The sequence below is a fragment of the Rhinolophus hipposideros genome (genome assembly GCF_964194185.1).
Source record: "Rhinolophus hipposideros genome assembly, chromosome: 14".
Taxonomy (NCBI): domain Eukaryota; kingdom Metazoa; phylum Chordata; class Mammalia; order Chiroptera; family Rhinolophidae; genus Rhinolophus; species Rhinolophus hipposideros.
In genome coordinates, this window is record NC_138060.1 from 50,593,360 (window position 1) to 50,614,451 (window position 21,092).

General features: G+C 39.4%; 1 protein-coding gene across 2 annotated transcripts in view; it reads right to left on the minus strand.

The window, feature by feature from the left end:
• Positions 1–21,092, minus strand: part of GLB1 (galactosidase beta 1) — an 82,878-nt gene that overhangs the window by 16,104 nt on the left and 45,682 nt on the right. For both annotated transcript variants that reach the window (XM_081072439.1, XM_081072440.1), the window contains exons 11-15: positions 10,083–10,157; positions 7,823–7,912; positions 4,859–4,972; positions 3,496–3,627; positions 1,569–1,820 (exon numbers count right to left, since the gene is read on the minus strand). In XM_081072439.1, coding sequence (XP_080928565.1) covers positions 1,569–1,820; positions 3,496–3,627; positions 4,859–4,972; positions 7,823–7,912; positions 10,083–10,157 — 663 coding nt within the window. The remainder of the gene's footprint in view (positions 1–1,568; positions 1,821–3,495; positions 3,628–4,858; positions 4,973–7,822; positions 7,913–10,082; positions 10,158–21,092) is intronic.

Genomic DNA, 21,092 nt, shown 5'->3' on the forward strand with positions numbered 1-21,092 from the left:
TTGAATTTCCTACCCATAGAACTAACAGCCCTCCTCTAGTATCTTCTCAGAGCTATTCTCAAAGACTTCTCAAACTCAGTTTGTCAAAATCTATACTCATGATCTTGCTCTCCCAGCCCAAATGTTCTTCTGAAACTTCTTCTTTCAGTAAGTGGTACCATCTGCCCAGCTGAAGTCTGGAACCTAAGAGTCATCTGGGATACGTCCTTCTCTTTAAACCCCCATATCCAATCCATCATTACATCTTATTGATTTAACTTCAAATATCTCTCAAATAGTTGATGTCATCTCCATTTTGGCCAGCACCATCCCAGTCCCTCAAGGAAACAATAATCCAGCTTCCTAGATAGTTCCCCCTGAAATCACACATTCCCTCACCCAAACCATTCTGCAGCCTGGGGTCAGAGAGGTTTGTCACATCACAATCTTGTCATGTCACTCTCTGGCTTCAGTGGCTTTCAACATAAAGACAAAACTAATGTGATTTAATTGGCCTATTCCAATCTGGTCTCTATCCCCTTTCTAGCCTCTTCTCTGAACCACATGCCCTTTTCTCTGTGTCTCATACATTTGGGTCCTTTATCAGTTCCTCACACTCGCCATTTTCCCCTCTAACCACATAGCCTTGGCACACGGTATCTCTTCTGCCTAGAACATGTTCCTCTCCCTTTTTTGCCATGTTAATTCTTATCTCTCAAATATCACTTCCTCAGGGGAAGCTTTCCTGACCTCCCTGACAAGGTCAAAGGCCTCAATTATTATTGACTCCCAATATTTTTTCTTAGCATCTATTGAAGCTGTAGTTTCATCACTTAATTTTGGTAATTACCTAATTTGGTTTTTCTCCTCAACTTGGCTGTAAGCTCATGAAGGCACATCTGGTTTTATTCATTATTATATCCTTAGTGCCTGGCACAAAGTTTGGGAATATAATAGCCACTGAAAAAATTTTGTTGACTGAGTAACTGAATGATGGTATGGTCCTCAAGGATGAAAATAGGACTTGATACAGAAAATGGCAGTGAAGGAAGACAGGCTAAGGTCTTCAAAGAATAAAGGGGAGTGACCAGGCCAATAAAATGGCTAAGAAAGAGTTAAGGATCATGTAGACAAAGGTAGATGTCCCAAAGGCACAGGGCTGCATGATGGTGGGGTGTTATGGGAATATGAAGTTAGACATGGATGAAAGAAAAACAGGCTTTCCTTGGGATTTCCCCCTTTGCCTGGACCAGATTTTCTTCAGGATAAAAAGGAATGCCCCTTATAATCAGTATCAAAACGGGCTACAATTTTTCATAGAGGAAGCGGAAAAACTGTCATTCATTAAAGGAAGTTGTCAGTCAATGAAAATGGAGCAGCAGATGGTGCCACCTCCAAGATAGCCATTGAATCTCTGAAGATCTGCCATGGTCCCACTCCTGAGGAATGGGTAAACTAACACAGAAAACCCTTCACTCCCCCAAACTGCCACACAGCATTTCATTAGCAGCTCTTTTTGATTCGTTCTCAGACACTAAAAACCAGATATTTGAGGCTTGAATTCAAACACTTTCCATGAACATGTGTACCTTGGTCCATCCAGGAAACGTGATAAAGGTGTCCTGTGGCAAGTCTGGGATCTCACTGGGAATGGAGAAGTTCCCCACGTAAAAGGCTGGGAGTGTGTAGTTAGATGAGCCGTAGTCACAGGCTTTACCGTGGCACCTGCTGTTATTGCCATGCCAGCCCCCCAGGTGGCGCACTGCATTCTCAGTGTCCAGCGGGAAGATCATCCAGTCCGTCAGGACACTGGAGTTGAGGGTCAGGTTAGAAATCAGACCCTGCAAAGGAGAAACAGGGCAATGAGCTGGGGTGGGAAGGAAAGGGCTTAAGTGTCTCTGTGTTCCAGTTCTGAATTCCAGGGAAAAACAAATTGGGATATGAAACACCAACGGTAAACAAGACTCAAACTGTGTTGTATATCAAAGTCACACAGATCTGGCTTGAGGAGAAATCACTTCTCCTTGGGGAGAGGTACATTTCCCAAACCACAGCTCTCTTTTTCCTTTGGAGGCCAGGAGGGCCCCACAAAAGGTCCTGCCTCTCCTGAAAAGGGGTTGAGCCACTAGAGCTTTTGACCCCAAATTCCCAGTCTTTAGTGTTTGGTTCAGCGCCATTGATAGAATGGAAGAAAAGATGGAACCTAAGGAATGCAAGGAATATTCAGCCCATTGCAGATGGAAGGAGGGGGCAGACTCTGGCCCTGACATATATCCCAGAGCCAAGTCTTGACCTTGAGCTGCTCAGCAGCGCTCACAGGAATGATCACATCTGAGTACACTCACCTGTTGTAAGGACTAAGCTAACGTGAGACTACTTTGATGCAGTAGTCTCCCCTTATCTACAGGGTGTATGTTCCAAGACCCCCGGTGGATGCCTCAAATCACAGAGTGTACCAAATCCTTTATGTATTCTGTTTTTTCCTATATGTACATACTTTTCACTTAAAGGAAGCCCTTTATGGCTTCTCTTTGGCATATCTGAATTGCCAGCAACAATACTTTTATGCTTGGGGCCATTATGAAGTAAAATGAGGGTTACCTGAACACAAGTACTGCAATACTGCAACAGTGGATCTGATAACTGAGACGACTACTAAGTGCTTGACAGGCAGTAGTGTATACGGTGTGGATACACTGAATAAACGGGCGCTGATTCACGTTCCAGGCAGGATGGAGTGGGATGGCATGAGATTTCACCACATTATTCAGAACAGCCTCTGAGCTGCCACCAAGAGGGTCACGAAATAGCCACAGACACCCGTTCTGTACGACTGGCTGGTGCCATCATTCCCTCGATGCAAGCTTTCTCTTCTCTAGCAGATGGTGAGCTACCCATGGAGCTATCTCAACATCTTTGTATCCCCCAAAACACCTCACAGAGCAGCTCGCAGAGTATGATCTTAGCACGTGCTTGGTGAGTAACGCTCTGAAAATATGTGTGAGAAAAACATATTTGGATAAGACACCTAGGCACAGAGTAACCAACAGAGGTGAGAGGCAGTGCACCGAGGCTTGGTACAGAAAACAGAGCCGACCAAATGCTAAGCTGGCTTTATTGGCAAAGGAGTGCCTTTCGAGAGCTCAATGGGTTTTATAAGCAGAGGAAAAGCACAGTGAAGTAGTTTCCTCCTTCTGTTTCCTTCTCTAGGATGACTGAATTCAAACACAAGGGAAGGGTGCTGTCCGCAAAGCTCAACTTTCTCATTACCTGCTGAGGAAAACAGGTCTTAAAAATAACTCAACTTCTAGTTTGCAAAACAAATCAGGGTAGGTTGTCTCATCAAATTTAACAAAGTGTGTGTGCTTTTAAGAATTGCTTCTATGTTGACAGGGCTGGAGGGAAAGAAAGTATACATGAGAATTTTTAAATAGATTTAGAAAAAGTTTCTTGGATGGCTTAGGCACAGCCCCACCACCCTTTGAACCTTACTCCTATTGGTAAGGCTGGTCCTACCTTATAATCATTGATATAATCACCATAGTTCACGCGCCCCATGTTCTCCACCAGAAGGTCCAGAGTGGCTCCTGCTTTCCCTGTTATGTTCAGAGTGATCGCACTGCTTCGGTCAAGAATTCCCTGGGGGACCTGTGGGTTCAACACCAAATGATAATTAACTCAGGTGAGTAGATCAGCAGAGAGGCAGTTCACTCAGTTAATTCAGTATTTATTTCAGAGGAAAAAGCATTTCAGAGGAAATGCTTTGATGGCCTCTTAGTCCAAGTTACTGGCCAGGTGGCCAAGTTCTGCCAATCACTGCTTTCCAAACAGGAAAGTCACCAGACACAGCTCTGAGCAAGGAAAAGTCTAGACTTTTCCTCTACTCTGGAATGTTTTGCTTCATATCTATTTTTAATAGAAAGGGAATGGAGGCAGACTACTCCAGTGAAGGATTCCTATTACAGGAAACTCTTTGTGTTCTCACAGCACAAAAAGGCAATCATAGAACAAAAAAAAAATAGCTCCTAAACAACATGGCAAGATGAGACAAAATCAGATAAACGAGATAAAAATCAGAGTGTTAGGTGGAGTATTCTCACCTCAAAATACCTGATATGATGCATTAACCACGAAAATTATATAATAGAAAGAGGGAAAAACAGCAGGCATTTTAGCAGCAACATAGTCCGAATTTAAAAGATTGGGTTTTTAAAAAAATTAATATTACTGACCATAATTCACTAACACAACTCCTAAGTTGGAATTTAAGAAACAATTGCCATCAGTATACACATAAGACCTTGGAAACTTGCTCTGACTGACAGTAAAGCCACTGATGACAATAGAATGGAAATAGTTTAATTTTACACTTTTTTTGGTTAGGAAAAATCTCTTCATGTGTTCTTTCACATGAGTGTTTCAGTGAGAGGAATGGAAATCCTCACATGTATCTTTAACAAAGTTCTTTGTGCATTTTAGCTAACATTGTCATAAACAATCCTTCAGAACATAATTTCTCACTCAGGATGAAGGCACAAAGTTAAATGAATCACCACTTGGGCATATAGAAAATGGACCCTGTCCTCCAGAGGCAAAGAAGACAGGGGTGACATGTTGTGGTCAGTCAGAGAGGATGCCCTTGGACTGGGGAGACCAGGACAGTTTCTGAGAAGGTGGGGCCTTGAGTCCAGCCCTCCAGGTTAAGATGGGTGAGAGCAGATGGAGCATGGGGGAGGCCATGTCAGCAAGTGAGGGGCAGAGCTAAGGGACGTCAAGAGGCGAGACGGAACCTGAGGTTGAAAAGGTGGGCAAAGGCCTCGGTGCCATGTTACCCAGTGCAGACCACACTTCCCCCTGTTGGGGCCAAGACAATTCTTACCCCATCCACAGAGACATAGGCCCGGTCGTGGACTCCACTGAGGGATGAAGACAGTGGGGTTGGGTTGCTGCAGTCTTGAGGAAGTGTTGTTCGGTACAGCACAAATCCAAAATACTGGTTAAAAGGATGCAAGAAAAGAAATCATCACGTTTGCTGTTCCTTTTAAGAGAACTTGGTCACCCTTGATCTGTGTGAAAGTGAGGATTTTAAAACCATAAGGAATGAAATGCTTCCTTATGGAATCACTAAGGAATCACTAAGGGGGATCCTATCACACGTATCAAAATGTTACTTATGTGAACTCAAAGAAAACCAAGCTGCACCAAACCAACCAACCAACCAATCAAACAAATAAACAAAGAAAACAAAACACACACACACACACACACACACACACACACACAGAAATAACAATAAAGCCAAGAATGTTCAGTAAAATTTTGTCCAGGTTCTTGGGCTAAATCTGCTCTAATATACAAAACAAGAGTCAATCAGAAACTGTTGAAAGTGGGAGAGTGGGGGAAACAAAGATAGTGAGAGATGGGGGTGGAACCTGCTGCTAAGGCAGAAAACGTTTAGATGCCAGTATCCCTGGTCTGAGAGGACGGCCCCAAACCATCAGCCTCAGCAGCAGCTGCAGACTTCCCTGCTGTGGACCCTCATAGGGGTGAGCTGGGTCAAATCCTGAGTCAGAGAAGAGAATCCAAGTCGAAATCCCTCATGGGAGAGAGAACAAAGTCCTCACATCTACGCATTACAGTTCTTGGAAAGCAAAGAAGTGCACTTCAGGTAAGTGAAAAGGTGACCTGGAGGTGCTGAAAAAAAATGTTAACCTGCGTTCCTGTGTTGTAGAAAAGGGCTGAACTCAAGAAATGCCACTGGTGCCACCACCCAAACGCACAGGATGCCTCTTTAGCAGACCCCCAAATCTGCATCTTTCTCATTTGAAACTAACCAAAGTGGTAAGTCCTAACTCAGAGAGGCTGAGGAAACCTTTGTGAAGGGCTTCCTGAAGGGGAGCGGAAGCTCTGGTGGGCCCTACAAAGGTGGGGCGGAGCGGGCCGGCTGCAGAGGTACCAGGGCTGCACCCCACACCTTGCACTTGTGCTCTTCATGGGTTTCACTGGAAACAAACATTTCATCGGCTTGCCCCAGACCCAAATCAGCCAGGGCCCAGGGAGCCCCACCCAAGCCAAGAGCACTGCCTTGGCCAAAGACCAGAAAGCAAAAGGGGTCTGAGAAAGAACAATGACTGCCAGTGTCTGTACATTAACCTGGAATTCACTTCCCAGGTTCCAGCTGCTCTAGTGTCCTCGTCTTGTCTGATGTGCTCGATGGCCCTGCAAGGTGGAGAAGGCAGGTTCTATTTTACAGAGGAAGACATGGACATACAGCCAGTGTGTGCTAGAACGAGGGAAGGAACTCCACCCAATGTTAAGGAAAAAGTAGAGGGTGGGGAACCTAACTATTCATTTTGCTTATCACAAACCAGAGTTGTTGTAACAAACATTCTTGTAAAATTTTACAAGTGTGAAAATAACTTGTAAAATGTTCTCATAAAACTTGTAAAATTTTACAAATGTAAAAATAGTAACTGGAGGCAAAATATACTAAACTAAGATATGTTATTATTATATCACCTTATTTTTCAGACACCTTCCAGAAGGCAACCTCTACAGAAAGTCAGAAAGGAAGACCCAGATAACTTTCCATTTCAAAACATGGGGCTGAAATGCTAACTGATTGATCAAACTTAACGTGGCAACAAAGGGACAAACTGACCTCATGGGCATCCTGATATGATGTCCCAAGAAAGACACATCACCTTTGTCGTGTTTATGCCAAAAATGTTTTACTGAATCTAATCAGTGAGGGGTGGTCTATAAAACAACTGGCCTGAATTCTTAAGAAATGTCCCATGTCATAAGAGAGAGAAAAACAGACTCAGGAATAGTTTCAGATGAAAAAAGACGAGAGAGACAATATAACTGAGTGTAATGAGTGATCATGGATTGGATACTGGATTGAAAAAAGAGAGAAGCTATAAAGCACATTATTGAAATGACCAGGGATACTTGACTACGGAATGTTTGTTAGATAATTGGATTGCATCAGTGTTAAATTTCTTAAGTGTGATCAGTATATTGTGGTCATGTAGGAAAATGTCCTTCTTTTTCAAAGATATATGTTGTAGTATCTGGGGGCGAAGTGTTATAATGTTGACAACTAACTCAAATGGTTAAAACAGAACAAAACAAAACAAAAACAAAAACCAGCCGGTGACTACATATATACATAGAAAGATAAAGCAAGCGAAGCAACCTGTTAACACTTGGTGAATCTACGTGGAAGCTGTACAGGTGTTTGTTGTGCTATTCTTGCCACTTTTATACATTTGAAATTCTCCAAAATAAAAAGTTGGAAAAGCTTTTAAAAAAGATGGGGCAGTACCTGGAGATCTCACACACACATACACACACACACACACACACACACACACACGCACACACGATGTGCTCTATTCTCTTCAAAATCAGGAAAAAGGATCTCTAAGAACTTGATCTATTAAGAACACAGTCTCTATACCTTTGAGCTAACTGAAGACAAATAATTATATTGTCTCTTTTGAGTATTAAAATCGTGGTTTTCCAAAGGTACCTAGTAATAAAGATTAATTAGATCAGATATATTCAATTTATAGCTTGCGCAGAATTACCCTGAAGCAGATTGAGCTACTTACTACCTATTTGAGTAAGAATAAGAAGTGGGAGAAAAATAAAAGATCAATCTAAATGTACAGTACTTGCAGCTAAAGAGAGTCTGGAAATCCACGGTTAGTTTGCTTGGGGTCTGATTTATCTGCTTACCGTTTAGGACCTTTGCTCAAAACAGGCACTGCAAGGCAGGGCAGAAAGCACATTTTTGCAAGTAGAAAAAGGTGAAGCATTACCTTTGAAAGCCTACCTGTTTCACCTGGATAAATGTCAAGGGATAAAGACTTTTTATAGGCCCAGTGGGGCACAGAATGTTCAGCGATTCCTCCACAGTCTTTAACTGAAATGAAACAAAGCAGCATTCACTCACTGTCAGCCTTCCCTGGTCATCAGAGTTGAGGAGAATGTCATTTGCAAATAATTAAAGACGTTAGTGGATTTGTCCAAACCCCCAAATAAACGTAAATGGTTCAAATTCAACTCAACGTTGCTCCCCAGTCACCTTCAATCATCTCTATCTATTTCCTAACTCTTGATGAAAAATAATGGATGGTAATCTTAAAAAGAGTTTAAAATGTACCTGTTCACAAATGCAACCTCCTGTATATAAAAGGCCCTTAAAAGAAATGAGAACCAAGGCTGAGGCTACCTCCTGTGTAAAGCCTTCCCCAGTACCTCTGAGTGAAGTAACTGATGTGCCCTCCTCTGAACTTGTGTGCAGCATACCTTCCACGCCTGTATCATTTACCGGTTTTTTCCCTTCACTGTCCTTGCCAGACTGTCAGCTCCCTAAGGGCAGGGTCTTTACTGTGCTCATCTCCAGTGCCCAGCACGTAGTAGCTACTCAACAAAGACTATATTCCACCCAAACGGCTGTGTACTCTGGCAACCCCAGTGGCTTGCTTGTAAAATAACAATGGTAACAGCTACCCAACACTGGGGACCGACCAAACTCCAGGAGAGACAGCACTTTACACGCACACCTCATTGAATCCTCACAACTACCCTGGTTAGGGTTGAGAAAATGGGGGCTCAGAGAAGCTCACTCAAGCAATGGCAGAGCCAGGATTGTCCGTCAGGTGTGACTCCAAACCCAGGACTTGCCATGACATGATACTGGTTAGGAATTTTATAAACACTTTCCATGGTTGTTACCTTGCTGATGTACAACATCGAGCAAGAAAAATCTTAAGTACGAGTCTATCAATGCAGCTATTCACATGGATGTTTTTCCACTTGCACACTAAAGCAATTCAACTCACAATAAAAGGTTTTATCCTACATAACTCTGTTCTACATAAATTTAATTCAGTTACATGCCAACTTGTTCTCTTAAATTGAATATATTTAGTTAACAATGAAAAGCCATTTCTGCTCACACAATTCTCCTCTAGGGTACACAGAACGCTTCTGCCACTAAGCTACATTTGTCTTAGCAATGCTGTTGTATTAAACATTTGCACTTAACTTCCTGTTGTATAAAAATATATTTCTCAGCTCTAAAACTAACAAACCGGCTTTTCCTTAAGTAGCAATAGCAGTGAACAAGTAGAAGGTGCTCCCTTTACAAGTGTGATTAAAGTTTGATTAATCTAAAGAAAGATGCCTATCAGGCAGAGACCGACCACATTCTGTGCAGAATGTAACACGCGTATCTGACACTAGGTGGAAAATGTTACAAGTGCTCACCCAACCATAATATCAAAGGGCTTTATGAATGGAAAAAAAACCATACAATCATGTTTGGGATTTTGCTTAAAGATAAAAACCTATGATGCTATTTTAGAATATCAAGATTCTTAAGAAATATGTAACTGTTCATGTTTTTTGTGTTTTTTTCTTGTGAGTTAACTCATGTAGGAGTTAGGGATTATAAGAGGGGAAAACCTGAAGACACAGATGGTCAAAACAAATTGACTTTGGCTTACGTCACTTCTGACTATTATTAAATGAAATCTCTCTTCTTTTTCTCTTTTCCTAGAATAAAATGTCTTCAGCTCCTATTTATGATTAATTTCTAGCTTTCCCTTCTGATGTCCCAGTTACCATATGAAGCACAGAGCACAAAAATTAGGACATCATTTGGAGATGGGAGTGTGTAATTTAGGGCAAAGCCCTAACAAAATACTTGTGGCTTTTGAGAACCCCTTTAAAAGAGGTGAATTATAAAAAAAGAACTGCACCAGCCATAACAACAAGGTGGCACGTTATTCCCACCAAGCCTCCTGGGATTACTTTGGACAACTGGTAATTAAATCAAAATTATCTGAATGATCTAGAATACGTCCCTACTCCTGCTCATGCTCTATCTGTTCATCCTGTCAACATGCATACACATCCTCTCACCTCCCATGTCCCCGTTTTCCCAGAAACGTCGTCTACCCCTTCAGTCTCACAGAAAACAAATACAGAGAAAAAGAACGAACCAATTCCCCAGCATAACACTTTCACTCACAACAGCGAAATTTCACTTCCTCACTCTCAACGTTTCTGTTATTTTTATTTCTTACCTTTTTCAGAGCAACTTTTCCATATGCAAACTTTGGTGTGGATGGAGGGATAGGACCTTCTGGTACTTTTTGAAACTATAAACCAAAGAGAAAAAAGACAGGGGAAAAAAAGTGGTTAAATCCTCAGAAAAATAGGTATACAATTTGTTTTTCAAAAGAAGGGTCAAAGACTGAAACAACGGTGCCAGTAATTTTTGGAAAAGCAAAGGAACAAAAGACTTCCTCTAGAAGTAAAGTTTTACTTCTAAGTGTGTGTCTGTGTATGCCTGTATTTTAAGCTCCAGGAATCATTCAAATAATTAAGGAACAAAGACTTCAAAACAGAGAGCAAAACAAGTAGAGAGAATGAGAGTGATAGCAGAAGACTGGAGTGAGGGAAGAAAAGGAAAAAGGTACATAGCAAAACAGAATCTGAAGGGAGGCAGCCTATAGTGAGAAAAAATATTATTTGTAGATTAAATCTTACTGGTAGATTAAAATTTTGTATCAATGTTAAATTTGTCATGGTTATCTAAGAGCGTATTCCTACCTATCCTTATGAAATATACACCGAAGGGAAAGGGGTATGAAGTATGCAACCCTCCAATGGTTTAGAAAATACAAGAGGGGGTCAGGGAGGTAAATGACGAAGCTAACAGAATGAAATGTTGATATGGGTGAATCTGGGTAAAGAACATACAAGTGTTCTTTGCATAATTTTTATTCTTCACAGTTTTCTGTAAGTTGAAATTATTTTTAATTAAAAAGTTTAAAAATAAAACCTTATTAAATATGTACACACACACACACACACACACACACACACACAATCAACACCGGAAGATACAGGTATTAAGTCCCAGCTCTTAGAAATATCTGTGTCCATCTGGTATTTCCAAGTAGATTGTATTATAATCTCTCAGAACCCTTACATATCTTTTCTTTTCTTTTTTTGTTTGCCTTTTTAAAGTTAATGAAAAAAAAAAAGATATAATAGGGCCTGCCCGGTGGCTCAGGCGGTTAGAGCTCCATGCTCCTAACTCTGAAGGCTGCTGGTTCAATTCCCACATGGGCCAGCGGACTCTCAACCACAGGTTCAATTCCTAGAGTACCGCAAGGGATGGTGGGCTGCGCCCCCTGCAACTAGAAAGGGCAACTGGACCTGGAGCTGAGCTGCATCCTCCACAACTAAGACTGAAAGGACAACTTGAAGCTGAATGGCACCCTCCACAACCAAGATTGAAAGGACAACTTGACTTGGAAAAAAGTCCTGGAAGTACACACTGTTCCCCAATAAAGTCCTGTTCCCCTTCCCCAATAAAATCTTTAAAAAAATAAAATAAGATATAATAAAAGACTGTAGTATGAAAAGCAATAGTCTCCTCACTCACTGTTTTCTTAGTTTAATTCTTTAGAGGAAACCATTTTAAAATCATTTAATTGTACCAATTTTTTTCCTGTGGTCTGTAAATAATATACTTATCTGCTATTTTTTGTTTGATCCATTTAAAACATTATCATTGATTTCTTCACAGTGGCCTTTTTAAAAAAAAAACAAACAAAAAACTTTAAAATTTGTTTTAAGTATGTTTTTCCAGGACCCATCAGCTCCAAGTCAAGTAGTTGTTTCAATCTAGTTGTGGAGGGCACAGCTCACAGTGGCCCATGTGGGGATAGAACAGGTAACCTTGTTATTAAGAGCACCACGCTCTAAGCAGCTGAGCTAACCAGCCACCCCTGATTTCTTCACTACATGAGAATTTAGCTCAATTGTATTATTCAGCATAGCTCCCTTTCTTGCCAATATGGTTATATCACCATTTTCAGTTTCTCTACTGGTTAGCTTTGTAGCTTTAAATAATATCCTTACCTTTATTTCTTAGTTCCATCACTTAAGATTATCCATTTTAGAGACAAGTCTGTTTGCATCCTTCCCTGAGCTTTCCTCCCTACTCCTACTTCCAAACCATTAGCGAAACTTTTACACTTCAAAGGTTAAAACAGTCTGTCTTGCAGTCATAAGTCCTCCCTTCATCTTGACTCTATGTATACTGACTCTAAATTAAAAATCAATCAATGGTGCTCACGTTGTTTGAATTTTATAAATATTGCTCTCTGCACAACTAAGTGGTGTATACTATGATGGCATATTCTGCCTTATTTAGTTTTTGTGTTCTTTTTTCCTCCCCTGAGGTTTCAAATTGCCTTTCTTTTTTCCTATCTGCCTTTAGGCTAACACCTCTTCAGGTTGTTCCAAATTTCCAAAGGTGGTTTCAATTTCTCCAAACACTCCTTTTCTCCCCTAGAAAGCTCCCTACTGGAACCCTTAGCCTTCTTGCTCCAAGGGATTGATTTGCCACTAGGTTTGATATTCTGGGGTTTCTCTTCATTACTGTGTTGGCTTTTAGCTCCTGTTTGTAAAATCTCATGATTACATTATTTCACTGGAGCGTCTCAAGTAACTTCCTAAGAACTGGTATGTGGAAGACAAATTTCCCAAATCTTTGAATGTCTGAAAATGTCATATTTTGTTGATAATTTGGATGGGTATAGAATTCTACGTTGAAAATCATCTTTCCTCCAAATGCCAAAGGCACTATTCTGTGTCCTTCATCATCCAGTGTGGTTGGCGCCATACTCATTCTTGTTCTTTTAAAGGTAACCAGCTTTTAACCGGCTTTTTCTCTCTAGAAGCTTATAGGTGCTTTATTCTGTTTTAAATTTTTCCAAAGATGTGTTTGGATATACATATATTTATATTCATTATACTGGGCAACTCAAATATTCTTTTCTGTTTTGAAAAAAAAATCTGTATTGTTTCTTTGATATTTTCTTTTTCTCCATTTTTTTCTTATAAGTTAGCCATCCTGGATTTTCTCTCAATAGCTCTCTCATCTTTTCTCTTTCATCTGTTTTCTGGTTTTCATTTCTAGAAGATTATTTTTAATTTCCAATAACTCTTTCTTGTTCTCTAATGGCTCCTTTTTCAAAGTATTCCATTCTTATTTTATGGATGCACTACCTTCTCAAATCTCTCTAAAGAATATTAATTTGAGAGGGTTTGCTTTGTTTTACTTAAGCTCTCTCCTGTTCCCTGAATGCTCTGTTGCCTTTAGGGTTATTTTACTGTTTATTTCATTTTGGTCTTTCTCTTCCCATTGCAGGTTTTATGGATGTCCTCAATTGTCTGGCCATCCTTGGTTGTCCATTCATATTTAATGGTGATGCAAATGAGTGCACCAGCGTTTTGTTTGAATAATCATCCATTCTGTGCTATTCCTGCTCTGTGTACAGGAGCAAGTTTTGTTCAATGGGAACTTTGTTTTAGGGTGCTTTGGCAGGGAGTCAGACATAATATGTAGGGTCTTTACTCTGGGGTAGAGTACTTTTTTGGTTTTTTTAAGAAAAAAAATTCTGACTTTTTGACTGGTAGAAAGATACTTCCCTGATGGCTAGTCTATTTGAAAATGAGGTGGAGGACCTGACAGGAAATATGTAGAGTTCAATTAGCCTTCCCATTTTCAGCTCCATTTCATTCCATCCTTTGTCACACCTGCATTTCCAGGACCCCGGTTCTCCAGGGTTCTTTAAGGCCAATCCATTCCCTGATCCTATAATCCCTTCCACACTCACTGGGGACCTAGATTTCCCCATCCTGCTTCTTCAGTCAGCATTTCTCCATTTATTTTTCTTTCCCAGAAATATTTTGAAATCTCTCATGCATGGACAGCTCCTGTCTTGTTGGCTTCATTAAAAAGAAATATTCCTTTTAATTGTTTAGTAATTTGTAATCTTGCCTTTAGTAAATCTCTAATTACTAAATTAGTAATTTAGTAATCTTTTGAAAGGGAAAAGAGATAAATATGTGGTCAGTCAACCACGTTGAACTGAAAGTCCTTTGTACTTCTAGTATTCTGTATTTCTGTGAAATTTTTAAAAGATCACATTAAAATGACTTTCAAGATTTATATTAAAATGAATGTGAGGCCAAAGAGTTACTATTGATCTTACAGCAAGATGTTAACATCTCTTGTTCCAGCTTTCCCTGAAGTCTAGACCACATTCCTTCTCCTTTGGCAGTTGGCCCACCCCTTCCTCTTGCACACCACAGTCTGGCCAATAAAAGCAGAAAACACAAATCCACAGAGGGGACCTGAAAGCAGTATGATTTGTTGTTTGAGGACCCCTAGTTATCTGTACACAGCAGTGAACACATCATATCTAATTCCTAAGGTGAAAGTGGATTCCATTGTAACTAGGACCGCAATCATTTCTACCACATTGGAAGGAAGTCATTGCACAGACAGTTTTATTCAACCTACATTTAGCTAACTTTGATGGAACACTTATGTGCCAGGTTTGTCATCTCACTTACTACTCACAAAGGTCCTCATAGTTATGTTTCCTTTTTAGAGATGAGACTGAGGAACTTGCTCAAGATTATAAAGAAGGCAAGGGCAGGAGCTGGGATTTTGACTCTAAGTCTACTGTTGTTCCTACTGCTTCCTCTTACTTCCTTTATTGTTATAGCAATAAAAGAATAGAAGGTGTCTTCCATGAATTCCAAAACATAAATCCAAAAACAAAAACCCCACAAAACCTTCCCTCATCCAGTTTTCCTCCTAGTTCCTCCCCTTATACACACATATGACATAAAGATAAGAGATAATTTTGTAATTAGCTATTGCCACTTATCAAAAGCACTTTTGGCATGACTGAATATTGACAATAACTTTATTTATTGCATATTATATTCAAACTGATATGACAGATTTATATAACCATTCTTCTAATGTTAGGAGGTGAATTATTTCCAATTTTTGATATTATAAATAATGTTGCTGTGAACAACTTCATGGCTACAGCATCAGCCTTGTGTAAATTTTTTTTTTTTAAAAGCCCAAGTGAGGGGTTACTTAGGTCAAATGATAGGAGCATTTTACATGATACTTAATATAGTGTATACCAAAGGTTTCACCAAATGTATATAGTTATGTCTTTCACCCAATTATCTATTTGAATCTTGATTTTTTAATTAGCTCATTATAATATCAATATTGAGTCTCCATCTGTCTATCCCATTTGCCACAATCTTCTCTCTTTTCCTTTTAATAATTTTAGTGATTTTTCATTGTCATATAGCAAAATCCTAATCTTCTTATTTATTATATTTTTCAGTTACAGTTGACATTCAATATTATTTTATATTACTTTTGGGTATCCAGCATAGTGGTTAGACATTTATATAATTTATGCAGCGATCTTCTGATTAGTCTAGTACCCACCTGGCACTACATATAGTTGTTGTAACATTGTTTACTATAGTCTCAGTGTTGTACCTTATATTCCTGTCACTATTTTTTAACTATCAATTTATATTTCTTAATCCCTTCAGCTTTTTTACCCAGGTACACAAAACCTGTCCCCTCTGGCAACCAGCAGTTTGTTCCCCATATCTATGAGTGTGTTTCTGTCTTGTTTGTTCTATTTATTTCATTCTTTAGATTCCACATATAAGTGAGATCATATGGAATTGTCTTTCTCCGTCTGATTATTTTACTTAGCACAATACCCTCTAGGTTCATCCATGTTGTGGCAAATGATAAGATTTCATTCTTTTTATGGCCGAGTAATATTCCATTGTATACATATACCACATTTTCTTCATCCAATCATCTTTTGGTGGACACTTGGGTTACTTGCATATCTTGGCTATTATAAATAATGCTGCAATGAACATAGGAGTGCATATATTTTTTTGAATTAGTGTTTTGGATTTCTTCAGATAAATATCCTGAAGTGGAATTGCTGAGTCATAAGCTAGTTCTATTTCCAGTTTTTTGAGGAAACTCCATACTGTTTTCCGTAATGGCTGCACCAATTTGCAGTCCCACCAACAGTGTACAAGGTTTCCCCCATCCTCACCAACACTTGTGGTTTGTTGATTTAATGATGACAGCCATCCTGACAGGTGTGGTTTTATTTTGCATTTCTCTGATGATTATGACATTGAGCATCTTTTCATATGTCTATTGGCCACGTGGATGTCCTCTTTGGAGAAATGTTTATTCAGGTCCTCTGCCCATTTTTAAATTGGATTGTTTGTTTTTTGGTGTTGAGTTACATGAGCTCTTTATAAATTTCGGAAATTAACCCCTTATCAGATGTATCATTGGTGAATATCTTCTCTCATTCAGTAGGCTGTCTTTTCATTTTGTTCATGGTTTCCTTTGCTGGGAGAAAACTTGTTAGCTTCATGTAGTCCCTTTTATTTATTTTTTCTTTTGTTTCCCTTGTCCAAGGAGATACAGCAGAAAACAAATTATTACTAAGAGCAATGTCAGAGAGTTGACTGCCTGTTTTCTTCTTAGAGTTTTATGGTTTCAGGTCTTACATTTAAGTCTTTAATCCATTTTGAGTTTATTCTTGTATATGGTGTAAGTAGGTGGCCCAGTTTCATTTTTTGCATTATCTATCCAGTTTTCGCAACACCATTTATTGAACAGACTGTCATCTTTATCCCACTGTATATTCTTGCCTCCTTTGTCATAGATTAAATGACCATATAGGCATGGGTTTATTTCTGGGCTTTCTATCCTGTTCCATTGATCTACATGTCTTTTTTATGTTAGTACCATGCTGTTTTCATTACTATAGCCTTATAGTGTAGTTTGATATCAGGTAGTGTTACCTCTAATTTTGTTCTTCTTTCTCTAGATTGCTGTGGCTGGCTATTCGGGTTCTTTTGTGGTTCCACATAAATTTTAAAAGCAAAATCCTAATCTTCTATCTGACTAATTAATGTTTCAGAAAAGAAATAGATGAATATACCAAAACACTATACTTCTGAACCTTTATTTTCCATAATAATTTGTGCTTTAATTATGGTTTTCAGGCTAATCATAAATATTACTTCTTATCCTACTTATTTAGCTAGAGAAATGCAATATAAAAAGCTGCTCTTTTCCCAGTGGAATCGAATAGATTCAATGGTAATCAACTTTTCTTTCCCCAAGACCTCTAATGTTTTCATTCACTCATCTAACAAAGTTATATAAAGAAAGTACTTTGTGTCAGGTCTTATGCTTGGTAATGGGGATATAAACAGCTCCTAGTCCAGAGAGTGAGAAATGTGTGTAAACAAGTTAATTAACTCATTATATGAAGTAGTGTACTCAAGCTTTCCACAGCATAAGGCGATGGCAGAAAGCAAAGTGTGACTAACTCTGCAGAGAGACGGATCAAAGATGACTCCCTAAAGTAGGTAACTGAGGTGCTTCCTTATTTTCCAGATGGATAAAGGCAGAGGGAATAGCATGTGTAGAGGCCAAGAGGTATAAATAGCACTGACCCATTTACTGAATTTTATGTCCCTTCATTTGAAGGCCAGAATTAAAAGATGAGGAAAATAGAGGAGCCAAGTCCTGGAAGGCATCCTGACCAGATCAGCATTTTAGAGAAATCACTCTGGAAAAGAGAATAGAAAAGCCAAGTCTGTAGGAAATAAAAAGACTAGTGCCACAAGAGCACAGATGGTGCTTTAAAAGACTAACATTCGTTAAGTAATATTCATTTTGTTATCCTTAATTGTCAGACATAAAACACTGTGTTTCCACCAGCACCATGGATTGCAAGAGACAGCCTGTGTCTACCCACTGCGTTAATGTCATTCCAGCTACAAACCAAGAAGAACAATCAGCCAGTGTAAACTGGTCCTGAGTCAAGTTTCAAACTTCACTTTTGAAGTACTGAAAATCCCTGTGGCATTCTCGCACCCCAGTGCCCCACCCAGCTCCAATAACCACCTCAGGGAATCCCAAAATCTACTCCAATGATCAAGGTCCTCAGCTATAACTTGATTAATTTCTTGATTAATCAAGAAATTAATTTCTTGATTAATTTCTAAAAATCCAATTGGACTCTTATCTTTGATGGAATCCCTAAGAAGAACTGGAACAAAACTCTTAAAAATTGAGTCTTAAATTCATTTAAAAGCATACAAAACTAAACTCACATTGTCCCTCTCAGGAATTGGTAGGGTGGAGGAAGGGCGCTGCCCTACAGTCTATGGTTCATCCTCGAGGTCAAAGTGTTAACCATGTCTGGTTGAGTTATACCCACACCAAAGAGAATACCTTAGAAAATGCAAATGTCATGAGTTTTGTCATACCTTGAAGAGTCATATGCAAAGGGCCGCCTGGAGCCTTCCCCACTGAGCACAGGCTTGTGCAGCCTGATGGGAAATGATCACCCCTGGGAATCTATGTCAGTGAAAGGTATTGTCCATCACCATCCAACTAACTCTTGAAATGGATTAAAGAAGAGACTCATTCCACTTTTTAAGTCTTTGGTGAAGGAAAGAGGCAGGAAGAGCTATATAATAAGGGGTACTTATGATTCCATTTCCCTCCCTCAATGCAAGCAAATATTTTGAATACCATTTAACACACCAGCTAACTGAACATCTACAAAGTCTCCAAAGAAAGAGCCGCCTTTTAAAGTAGTTTATTTCTCTGTTTCCAAACATCAAGAGAAGGGGGGGAAAGACAACCACATGCTAAGTTACATTCTAGCAAAAGATACTGAATTCCATTCATTTTTACAGACTCTGTCTCTTTCATGGGTTCATCTTACTGTGCCCACTGGTTAAACGCTTGGGATCCCCAGGTATGCCTTTTGCTTGGCCCACTAGCCTTTACTCAGCTCTCCATGTGCACTCTTAACCTCCCCTGGACTTCAGCCTCTACTTCCACTCAGAACCCCAGAATCTGTGCCTGTCCTAATGACTTCTTCCTGGACCTTCTCATTCTTAGGTGAGGTGCCTGCTGGATAGACACCTCCATCTGGATGTCCCCAGAGGCACCCTAAGCTGAACAAGCCCAGAACTGAATTTGCTTTCCTCTCTATCCCAGCCTCTGCTTTCTCTGCAGTCCTCTATCTGAGTTGCTGAGCCCAATACCCATCCAGTTATCCAAACAAGGCTGTAACCTGGACAAATCAATGACTCCTCATTCTTCCTCATACTTTGACTCAATCAATTGCCAAATTCTACCAATTTTACCCCTAAATATTTTTCAAATTTATTGCTTCCTCTCCACTCCCTGCTGCCCATGCCATCACCTCATTTCTAAGTGACTGCAGCAGCCTCCTAACTCATCTTCTGCATCCAGAAATGCCCTAAGGCAGGGTCCCAGTAGTGTGTTTACATGGTTATAGGTTTTTGTAAAATTTGCAAAACTAATGTAATTTAACTATAACAGGCTAAGACCCTTGTTGCTTTCTGCACCAGCTTCCCTGTATCATACCTCCTCTTAATGCCAGGAGGCTTTAGAGTGGCTACAGGCATCCTTGGGATTCAATCAAAGAAGAGCTGAGGTGGGACTTATTTAATTTAGGTGTAGAATATATTTACATGGTTCAGTGTCACTTCCACGAGTAGTATCTTATTGCTAATAGATTATTCCTAATGCTCAATATGCTGACACACTTACAGTACAATCATGGCCTAAGTCACCCAGTCCCAGAAACATGTGGGTTGTGGAGGAGAAACCAGGTTTGAAATATAAGAAAAAGCCAGAAGCTGTCTGTGGAAATTTCTTTCTAATATTACAGCTTATATATGAAAGAACTTGAGAGAGATTTCCCCAATTTTTATAACAAACCTAAATATTTATATAATATTATCAGTAACAAAATGTAAGCTTTCTGTTTTTTTCTAAACTGTTAATACTGAAAAACACATTTCAATCAACCACACTAAAGACAAAGATTTCCATTCACTCTGGAGAAAATCGCACAAACATTGTTATCTGAAGAGACAATAAAACAGCATGCAGCCAAAAGAATGTAAGGAGAGAAGGATGGCAGAGGTACTTCAAACAATTAGTAACTCCAAAATGTGTTTTTAAGTTTTGGGTGTTTGTGATTATTTTAATCTTTAAAATTTTTGTAATTTGTAATGATTTATTTTTACTCATTTAAATACACATTCATTTTTGTTGCTTCATACAATACACTTTCTGAAATGCATATCTGACTATATCACTTTCTTCAAGCTTCTTAACATAGCACATTCAGTAGCATTAATATTATTGGTGAAGAAGGAGATAATGTCACCATACATTGAGGAGAAAGTACAGTGGTGCTGGTTTACGCTAGACAGTGAGAAAAGATCCAGGTGCAAAAAGAGAACTGGAGATATTTAAAGGTCCACCTAAGACTGGAAACACAAATCCCTGTTCTAGCCAGCCCACACTCACATCTACAGTTCTCCTGCCTGGTTCCAGTTCTGGAGTGTGATGGTCAGAATGGTCTGGGCCAGGTGATATGTAGAGCAGGAGCCTTGAACAGCAGAATAGCGAGGAATGGAGGAGGATGGTGGAAAGACTCTAACAGCCATTAATCATAAGAGCCAGAGAAGGTCAAGAAAAGTGTGAAGGGTTGCAGGGGTGAGGGATGGGGGTGGAAAGAATTAGCTAAAAATGTAAGAAAATAAGAACGTGGGGTTATGATGAGGCCAAATATAAGGTGATGTTTTATGCAAAAAAGCATGTGTGAATATTTGTTTTAAAATCTGATCTGGATTTTTTTCTATATAAGACATAAAACAGCTCATTATTTCAGAAAAAAAACTATTCTAAAAATAATAACCCTGTCAGCAACACTACTGCTACACACACACACACACACACACACACACACAAACACATAGTCACAGGATGTAAAGAGTATATATATATATATTCACAGGAGGTAAAGTACAGCCTAGGGAATATAGTCATGCTACTGTAATAGCTATGTACGATGTCAGATGGGTAGTAGACTTGGCGGGGTTATCACTTTGTGAGGAGTGTAAATATCTAATTATTATGTTGTTTTGTACACCTGAAACTAATAATAAAATAAAATGGGCATATCAAATCAGTGGCAAAGTAATGGATAAGTCAGTGAAAGGTGCTGGGATAACTGTCCAGTCATTTAAGAGATGAATAAAATGAAATTCCTACCTCACTCCTAACAACCACAAAAATT